The sequence below is a fragment of the Zeus faber genome (genome assembly GCF_960531495.2).
Source record: "Zeus faber genome assembly, chromosome: 4".
Classification (NCBI taxonomy): domain Eukaryota; kingdom Metazoa; phylum Chordata; class Actinopteri; order Zeiformes; family Zeidae; genus Zeus; species Zeus faber.
Window position 1 is genome coordinate 23,128,547 of NC_137191.1, and position 10,000 is coordinate 23,138,546.

The window sequence follows — 10,000 nt, forward strand, 5'->3', positions numbered from 1 at the left end:
AAAACACTTCCAAAGCGGTAACATCTTCGCTATCATCTGTCCATGTGTGAACCGACCTTCATGCTCTCCAGGATGGCGCCGCAGTCCTTCTTCAGCGTCCTGCTGGGGTGCTGGATGGCCTGGCCCACGCCCCTCCTGATGTCTCCCATCCGGATGGACATGCGCGCCACGCCCGCCTGGCACGCCTCGTCATGCTCCTGGAACTACAGGGAGAGAGAGATGAACAAAGAGAAGCGACACATGCTTTCAGAAGTTCTTCAGCAGCGAATCGGCTTGTGAAGTTTATCAACAGCCTTAAACTCAGACGTGAGTGGAGCAGCGTACCTCGCCGGCCTGCGTCAGGCCCTTTTCATAGTGCGCTAGAGCGTTCATGTATTCTCCGCTGCGAAGACAAGAAGAGGGAGGGAGAGGGAGATGAAGACGCCGCCTGCGGCTCAAACACACAGACAGAGAGGTGTGGAATGTTAACTCACATAAATTCCAGGTGGATGGCGTATTCCTTGGAAATGAATGGGATCTCGTCTTCTGCAAGGCGCTTCGCCAACAGCAAAGCACTGTCCCAATGCAGCAGGTCCCTCCTCATCTGACACACACACACACACACACACACACACAGACACACACACACACACACACACACACACACACACACACACACACACACACACACACACACACACACACACACACACACACACACACACACACACACACACACAGGCTTTAGAGAACTGTATTCGGGCCGTTCATTCGATATTCAATATGCTGAGTGAAGCATTGTTGTAGAACAGACTCAAAAACAAATTTTCTCTTCAGGCCTGAAGTTACAATGTGTGTGTGTGTGTGTGTGTGTGTGTGTGTGTGTTACCTCTAGAGCGGCGATGGGGCGGCTTGAGGACAGGTAGAGGTCCTGGGCCAGGTTATAGTCGTTCAGGAACATGGCCAGGTGTCCCGCCAGCAGATTCCTGTCCTCTATCCCCTGGACAGAGAGAGGTCAGCTCACGCACTGAGAAACAGTGGTGCTAAATAAACTGTGTGTGTGTGTGTGTGTGTGTGTGTGTGTGTGTGCGTGCGTGCGTGCGTGCGTGCGTGCTACCTGGATGTCCTGCAGGGACATGACCATGCCCACGTTGCCGCTCATGCGATACACCTGGATGGCCAGCTCCACCTCCATGTGGACCAGGCAGGCTCGGCCCAGTTCGGCCCACTCTGCCACGCTGCCTGCCGGCTTGCACAGGTCCCACGCTTCAGGGAACCTGGGGAGGGCAGTGTATACAGGTGATTAAATATAAAATTATTTTTTAAATTTGAAGCTAGTCATATATTTTGGAATTGAATCAGACCTCTTGAGCAGCAGAGCCTGGGAGAGCTGCTGGCCGGGCTCCTGGCCTACGGGAGACTTGGCGTTGACCGAGGCCTTGAGGAAGGCGTGCGTGCCAAGCGCCACCTCGCTGATCTTACCGCTGGGCGTCTGGCACTTCAGCTCCCCGTTGTACAGCAGCAAAGGCTTATGGGAGAAAGGCAACGCCGTGCTGCCGACCAGGACCACCTGCAGTCCTGGACATGGACACACAGAGAAAGATAGAATAGACAAAAGGGAGAAAGCAGGAGACACGAGAGATACCTGGAAAGTATTTAAAGGATACTTAAGTTTATTGAGAAATTTCACAGGAGCTAGGCTAGGTGAACCCCTCTGCAGCCTTGTATTGAGCCAACACAGTTAACATGCAAATCATTGCTATTTCTGCACTGGACTAAATTAATGATATAGTATTAACTATCTAAGGGACTCTTGAGACAAATTACAGTTGAGTTAGATGTTGTGGGATGTCATCGTCAAAATAAAAGGGCTGCGGTCCAAAACAGCCATAGTGGGCTGATAACTATAGACCACTAACCAGGCCGGTGAGCAGATAATTGTTAGAATTCACATTATGGAGGATCAGCCGAAACAGTGTCAGATATGATCTGCTGCGGATCAACTGTGCAGAGGTAGTAGGGGGTGTTGTACGTATGTCCTACATGTCTCATCGATTCACTGCCTAAGGAGGAATCTTGACGGGTGGAGTGTTTGTACGTATCCCTACGTGCTTCCTCCAGCATCTTGGTTGAATTATATTTGTTTGTGAAAAAAGGGAAACGTCCCCAGAGTACGGGGTGCAGTCCAAAACAGCCACGGTGGGCTGTGTGATAGTCAGGCGCCAGCTGCGGTTGGGCAGATGAGTTCGATTGCGATCGTCCCAGAGCACGGGCTGCGGTCCGGGAAGCGCTAAAAATGCCGAACAAATCGGTTCGAAGGTACATATACGGCCACGGTGGGCTGATATTTGTGTAATTGTCTGTCCGTCTGTCTGTCTGACCCTAAATCTATCTGTCAGCCTGTCTGTCAGTCTGTCTATCTGTTGTAACTTGAGTTCTGATCCGAAGTCATACGTGTCCTGCCGGCTCTCCACCCAATAACGGGTCTTAATAACTGATGAATGAGAGGTACGGCGTGAGTATATACGAGTTCCTCCAGTACCCTGATCCGAGGGCTATTTAGTGGCTGTGGTCTCGAGAATTGCGGTGTTCTGTTGTGCTGTGTGTTAGTATGTGTGTGTGTCTGTGTAAAGTGTTGTGTGAATCGTTGTTGTGATTTGTGTGTAAACTAAATCTGTAAGAGTATGAAGGTTTGTTGTAGGTAAGTTAAGGAAAGTTTAATTTAGGAGGATTTAGATCTATATTAAATACAACACAGACAATTCATTATATTATATAATTATAGAACCCAGAATCGCGATTGTGGCACCGCCCCCTGTGGCCACCTGCGCGGGCACCTCGCGTCGATTATGCACATTTTTAGTATTTTTAGAGCTTATAGAGCTTATTGTGCGTAATCACTGGATGTCATGACATTTCACTGCATACTGTATATGTATGACTGTATGTTTATGTATGTGACAAATAATCTCTTGAACTTGACATACAGGGATGAAACTGGACCTTTTTGTCTGTATCTAGGTAAGATAAGACAAAAAGCTAATTTCCCCAAAAGAGCCAGACAGCATAACTCATGTTCCTCCGTACCGTAGATGGTGGTTTTATGGACGGCGTAGGTATAGACCTTGTCGTCATCGTAGGCCACGAACACGCCTCTGTCGGCCGGCCAGTTCTCCCACAGGACGCCCGTGATGGTGGGGGAGAAGCTGGGGAGCTCAAAGCAGGAGTCTGTCGCCTGCGGTTACAAAATACATGTCAAATAATTCACTTTTGAAAGGTAGCCGTATATTTGCGTGTGTGTGTGTGGGCGTTAATGTGTGATGTGTGCACTGACGTTGCCGGGGGAGAGCAGGAAGCCTCCACTCTTGTGGTCGATGAAGAAGAGGCGCGTGCCGTTGGGGTCGGGGAACACCTTCCTCACTCCGACCGTGTGGACGTAGCTGTTCACCTCCTGCCAGTCCTTCAGCAGCACGCACACCACACCACCCGCCTAGGAGAGGACAGATAGAAACAAAATGTTCTGGGGATGTACTGATTCTGGTGTTATATACAGAATATACCACCAATACCACCAATACCAGGCTACAATAGGGTGTCAGCAACGGAGAATAATAAAAAAAACAATACCAAGAGCCTTATCAAACATGTCTTTGGGGACGCTGCCACCCAGTATAAATGTTAGTTCATTATTTATTTATTTATTGTAAATTTTGTAAACCCAAAACTTGAAAGTCTCAATCTGTTGTAAGGGATAGTATTGGTATTCAGGATGAGCAGTGAGTTTAGGACTCAGATTTAGAAGTGTTGACAATTGCCATAGACCGTGAAAAAGTGGCACCTTTAGAAGCTTTGTCCCCCTCTAAAGTCCTTAAATAACTTGCCTTTATTCATTTCACAGTCTTTAACTAAATCGTCTGCTAATTAAAGGACATGACTGACTGAGGCTAGGGACCAGAACCTTACATCGGTGCCGTAGTACAGGAAGTCGGCAGTGAGGGCGTGGCACAGGATGCGACCCTTGCTGTTGTCGTTGGGAAAGAGCTTCATCTGCTTCTTCTCTTCCTGCTCCTCCCCCTCGATCTGAAACGCACGCCACACACAACATCTCAACATTTTTGGTACGATGCCTGAAAGTACACCAACAGGACCCCTTGCCAATGATGATGCAAATACATGCACAGACACACTCACCATGTGCAGCTGCACTTTTCCCTCAAAAAGAGCTGCTGCGTACTCGGAGTTGAGGCACATGCTGGCAATGGTCCCCAAATATTCAATGTCCTTTAGCCTGATGAACCCTGAGCAACACAACAACACGGCATGCTTCACTTACTGGGCTTGGACCATCTGGAGGAGTGTGCATCCAAAATCCTATCCATCCTTAAAGAATCCACCTACTGTTCATTACGTTGAATTATGTCTTTAAAGATGCATTCAACGAAATTCAAGGAAATTAAGCTGATTCATTTCATTAGCAGAAATATCGCTTAAAAGGATCTTGAAATATGATTAGAGACCAAAATTACCTTGAGTCACATGCTCACATCATATAATATTTAATAATTATTATAATTAACTATAACGGAAGGAATCTGTCGCTCTGTCTTTCTGTATATACAGTATGTCTGTCCTTCGATTATCTAGACAACCGTTCATCTGATGTACTTCATACTTGGTGGGTGTATTGTTGGGGACCCAAGTACGTGCAGTGTCCAATTTTGTGCAATTTTGACACGCGACATGTGTAATATTAATAAGCAACCAACAACACAAGGTTCGTTTAATGTTAGGTTTCTTGTGAATCACTGTTTTTTTATTGTTAATTTTTCCTGTTAGGTGTTAAGTTTATTTTTTTAGTTGCTTATTTCCTGTTATTGTTATCTTCAAGCAGACACACACACACACACACACACACACACACACACACACACACACACACACACACACACACACACACACACACACACACACACACACACACACACAATAAGTTAAGCAGGGTGACCCACTCGTGCCGTGGTCCAGCACGGCGTAGAACCAGGCTCTGTTGTTCATCCCCACGGCAAAGTGGTTCGGTCCGACCGCGATAAACGTTGGCTCCACCTCCACCTCTATGGCCACAGGCGTCTCCTGGGAACACGAAGTAAAGTAAAGTGTGTGTGTGTGTGTGTGTGTGTGTGTGTGTGTGTGTGTGTGTGTGTGTGTGTGTGTGTGTGTGTGTGTGTGTGTGTGAATGCGCACTGACCTCCTCAACCTGGTTGGACACTGTCACCTCCAGCAGGGAGGTGAGGTAGGCCAGCCGGGTCCCAAAGCTGTTGCCCAGGATGGGGAGCCGGGTGAGGAAGACATGCAGCGTCCCGCTCTGCGTGGAGATCGCCAACAGCTGCCCGTCGTCTGTCCAGTTCAACTGGTCCAGACCTGGAGTAAAGCAAAGTAAATCTTTATTTATACAGAATATTTTCAAACAAACTGGTCCAAAGTGCTTTGCAAGTAATCGGGGGTGTATACAAGAGACAAAATTGAAGAATTTTTATTTATATATTTTAACCAAAAGACTGTAAGAACAAAAAACAAAACTTAAGTAAAGAATATAAAAAAAACAAGGAATGCATCGATTGTGAAATTTGGCCGATAGCTGATGCCCATAACTTTGTTTTCCGAGTTCCCATAAATGCAGCATCCCATCCTGCTTGGAGCACTGCAGAGAGTCGTGTCAATCGCGCATGGTGTCGTTTTCTCGGAAGGATGAAATAAATAATTAAATAAATAAAAATGCTATGCTAAAATGGGTCCCCAAATATACTTTGACGAACGTTAATATACTTGGACGGCCCGCCCAAGTAAAGTCTATGTGTGGGAAACACTGGATAAACATCGGCCACTGCCATCGGTGACTGGCATCTTATTTACAGATAGGCTGATGGCAGTCAACAAGGTGAATATTGGCCGATATCGATGAACGGCCGATAAATCGGTGCACCCCTAAGTACAGATTAAAAAATAGTAAAAAATAAATAATTATTATTAAAAAAAAAAAAAGAAATGTAAAAGAGCGAGACAAAGAGAGGTCAGAAAGAGGGAGATCATAAATGACGAGAGAAGAAGGGATGGAAATTTAGAGAAAGCTTGACAGAGATCGGGTGGGTTGAAGACAACAAACCTCAATGAAAAGGCGAACAAAGAATGAGGAAGAGGATGAGAGAGAGAGAGGAAGGGGTTTAACATCCCAATGAGGTGATTTGGGGCTGAATATGAGCAAACACTTTTTCACCTTTAGTCTCATCATCCAGATGGACAACGTTGCTGATGTCTTTTAGCTCGGACAGGTCGTGAATTTTAATGCTGCGGACACACACACACACACACACACACACACACACACACACACACACACACACACACACACACACACACACACACACACACACACACACACACACACACACACACACACACACACACACACACACACACACAGAGAGACAGATTGGCATCACAGTCCAAAGAGTTTAAGTGTGTGATCTCTTTCTCACAGCCCCAATAATGTGTGTGTTTACCTGTTGTCCCCGCAGGAGGCCGCCTTATTCAGCGACTGTGAGATGGCCACGCTCTTCAGACAGTCCTTGTGGTTGTGAGCCTGGTACAGCTCCTGGCCGATCTCCCGGATATGAGTGGAGATGACCACGAAGTAGCCGTGTGAGAAGCCAATCAGAATGTAGCCGTCGCCGTACCTTCACGACAGAGAGAGAGAGAGAGAGAGAAATAATTAAATTAAATGCTGTATCATCATTAAGAGAACATTGTGTGTGTGTGTCCTACCAGCGGTAGGAGACGATGTTTCCGTAGCGGGGCTGAAAGGCCAGCTCTATGGGGTTGTCGGGGTCGTTGAGGTTGAACAGGAAGAGGATTTTCTTCCCCACGGACACGCTCACCTGGTTGGGGTCAGAGGTCAAAGTTAAATAGGTTTTTTTTTTTTGTTTTTTTTACACATTTCCAGACATAATCAGGGTCACGGTCTGTAAATGTAATCATTAGATCCAATCAGTGTTAAAAGACTCACAGTGCTCTCTCCCCCAGACGACCGCTCATCCGTCTTCATCACAGAGAAGTAGACGTCAGCTGGCTCGCCACGCAGCGATGTCTGGCACAAAGACACACGCAGGGAGAAAATGAATGTAGTACAAAGTATTTTATACTTAAGGCCTTTGGCCCACTTTTTGTTTTGCCAATACAGTGCTATTTTTCATGAACTCTTTTACAATAACATTGCACAAAATTTAAGGTTATAATAAAGACCACAGTTCGACTGCTAAAATTGAGAATCAAATATTACTCGCGTTAACAACCGTTGTCTCCAGACATGCATAAATGGAAAAAATATTGTAAAATTTTACTAATTTTACAGATTTTTGATCAATTAACTCAAATATTTGTGAGCGGGCAATTATGTAGGAATTGTGCTTAAGCAACTTCTCCAGCAATAGAGGAGAGTTCCGGAGTGGAATGTCACTTTAATGCGCTTACCTGTCGGACGGTGTCGCCCTCGTGGTTGCTGATGCTTAGGGTGCGGTCGTCACTTCCCAGAGCCAGAAGATTCTGAGAGCTCCAGCAGCCACATGTGATCCTCTTGGTGTGCTTCCCTAGCGTATGAGGAAAAATGATGAACCACAATGAGCCAAATGAATTAACCGGGTACTAATTTGTGTGCGTGCGTGTTTTACCCAAAACAGGAATCTTGCGTGAAGTTTGCTGGTTGTAGATCAACAAGTTTCCTTTCACTGTACCCACAGCCAAAAGTGGACTAGTCTTTGACCACAGAATGAAAGACATCTGATCTCTGTTCCAATAAACAAAGGTAAAGAGCACAAAACAATGTTTTGTACCAAGCTTTCAGTTTTCAGTTTGATTAGCATTCAGATTTTGATGATAACGTTCCAGGCAAAACCACAACCTGGAAATGTCCTAACTCCTAATTATTGAGATGATTGAATGAGACAAATAGCAGAACATCCCAATATATTTTAAATGAATAAGGCATTGTTATATCCTTCCTACCTCATGCCGCTGTCTATCTGGGACGTCTTGTTGACGCTGGCATCCCAAAGGTAGATCAAGCTGGACTTCTCAGCAATCACTGCAAGGATGTCCCCGTCCTTATCCCAGTCCATAGCCACACAGCGCCTTCAGGAAGCGAGAAACAGCGACTTTTACAACAAGAACAAGCGATCTCCAAAAATGGTTTAATAGTATTAATCAAAATCCATAGGAGGGGGACATGTTTACCCTGGAAGGCTGAGTTCATTCCTCTTCTGCCCATGTCGATCAAATATCTTCACTGATACGTCGTTTCTAAATCAGAAACAGAATCTGGTTGCCTAATGACTCTCCATTTCTGTACAAAACAATAGTTGAGTGAAGATACTGTACATACACTAAGCAAAGCAGCATATCCACTGAGGCAGAGGGTGCAATTAGTAATGGTGGATGGAGATGAAATGCAAAGATGAATTAGTCAACTACACAGTAGATGGATTTGGGGGTTTCAGTCTCTTGTGCTGCACACTCACCCTGCCACAGCGATGTAGTTCCCCAGTGTCTTCTGCCATTTGTACAGTAATGAGGAACCTTCCCACGCCCTTTCGGAAAGGGTGAAAACACACTGGAAGTGGGGGAATAAATGAAGACATTATACATGTGGAGGTTGTATAACCGTGAACAGGGTTCATTCTGGCATTACAAATTAACGTTTTTTTGCCCTTTTCAAGGACGTCACACAAATCAAATATAATCAATTTTCAATGTGATTTATATTTATCATTATTATTATTATATAATCTTAGTTTCATCGTTTATTCTTTATATTAGTATATCTGTTATATCTATATATCTATACACTGATCAGCCACAACATTAAAACCAGTGACAGGTGAAGTGAATAACATTGATCTCGTTCCAATGGCACCTGTCAAGGGGTGGGATATATTAGGCAGCAAGTGAACAGTCAGTTCTTGAAGTTGATGTGTTGGAAGCAGGAAAAACAGGCAAGCGTAAGGATCTGAGCGACTTTGACAAGGACCAAATTGTGATGGCTAGAAGACTGGGTCAGAGCATCTCCAAAACAGCAGGTCTTGTGGGGTGTTCCCGGTATGCAGTGGTTAGTACCTACCAAGAGTGGTCCAAGGAAGGACAACCAGTGAACCAGCGACAGGGTCATGGGCGCCCATGATGCGCATGGGGAGTGAAGTCTAGTCTGTCTGGTCTGATCCCACAGAAGAACCACTGTACCACAAATTTCAAAAAAAAAAAGAATGTTGCAATGATAGAAAGGTGTCAGAACACACAGTGCAATGCACTACTGTATGGGGCTGCGTAGCTGCATAACGTGTGTCCATGTTGACCCCTGTCCACCGCTGAAAGTGCCTACAATGGGCACGTGAGCGTCAAAACTGGACCATGGAGCAATGGAAGAAGGTGGCCGGGTCTGATGAATCACCTTTTCTTCTACATCATGTGGATGGCCGGGGTGAGGGTCCGATCCAATGGAGCATCTGTGGGATGTGCTGGAACAACGAGCCCGATCCATGGGGGCCCCACCACACAACTTACAGGACTTAAAGGATCTGGACACCTTCAGAGGTCCTGTGGAGACCATGCCACCACAGGTCAGAGCTGTTTTGGCTGCACGAGGGGGATCCACACAATATTAGTGGTTATTGGTGTTGGTTTTAATGTTGTGGCTGATCTGTATAGATCTGTTATTAATCTCATTGTCATGTACTATGATAGTTGTGTATTTCCAACCGTGCTGGATTAAATTGACACTTTCCTGGCAAAACAAATACGTAGAAGTGATTCTGTAAATGTATTTTATTACATTATGATGATGTGAATAACAAAACCGGGGGGGGGGGACTTTCAAGCACTTCAGCACAAAAGGGGATACTTTCAAGGTATTCCAGTACTTCAATTTCCGAAGACGAAATTCATGCACCTCAAGGACCTGGTTAAGAACGTTTTGTGG

The 10,000-nt window shown here is 45.5% G+C and overlaps 1 protein-coding gene across 1 annotated transcript in view; it reads right to left on the reverse strand.

Annotated features, from left to right (window-relative positions):
* wdr19 (WD repeat domain 19) overlaps window positions 1–10,000 on the reverse strand; it is a 16,139-nt gene that overhangs the window by 5,815 nt on the left and 324 nt on the right. The window contains exons 2-22 of the mRNA XM_079999231.1: window positions 8,547–8,638; window positions 8,263–8,328; window positions 8,035–8,160; window positions 7,701–7,816; window positions 7,504–7,619; window positions 7,040–7,120; window positions 6,799–6,911; window positions 6,537–6,710; window positions 6,251–6,321; window positions 5,225–5,397; window positions 4,989–5,109; window positions 4,171–4,277; window positions 3,943–4,059; window positions 3,314–3,469; window positions 3,067–3,214; window positions 1,344–1,557; window positions 1,097–1,256; window positions 869–979; window positions 474–583; window positions 325–382; window positions 57–203 (exon numbers count right to left, since the gene is read on the reverse strand). Coding sequence (XP_079855357.1) covers window positions 57–203; window positions 325–382; window positions 474–583; window positions 869–979; window positions 1,097–1,256; window positions 1,344–1,557; window positions 3,067–3,214; window positions 3,314–3,469; window positions 3,943–4,059; window positions 4,171–4,277; window positions 4,989–5,109; window positions 5,225–5,397; window positions 6,251–6,321; window positions 6,537–6,710; window positions 6,799–6,911; window positions 7,040–7,120; window positions 7,504–7,619; window positions 7,701–7,816; window positions 8,035–8,160; window positions 8,263–8,328; window positions 8,547–8,638 — 2,577 coding nt within the window. The remainder of the gene's footprint in view (window positions 1–56; window positions 204–324; window positions 383–473; window positions 584–868; window positions 980–1,096; window positions 1,257–1,343; window positions 1,558–3,066; window positions 3,215–3,313; window positions 3,470–3,942; window positions 4,060–4,170; window positions 4,278–4,988; window positions 5,110–5,224; window positions 5,398–6,250; window positions 6,322–6,536; window positions 6,711–6,798; window positions 6,912–7,039; window positions 7,121–7,503; window positions 7,620–7,700; window positions 7,817–8,034; window positions 8,161–8,262; window positions 8,329–8,546; window positions 8,639–10,000) is intronic.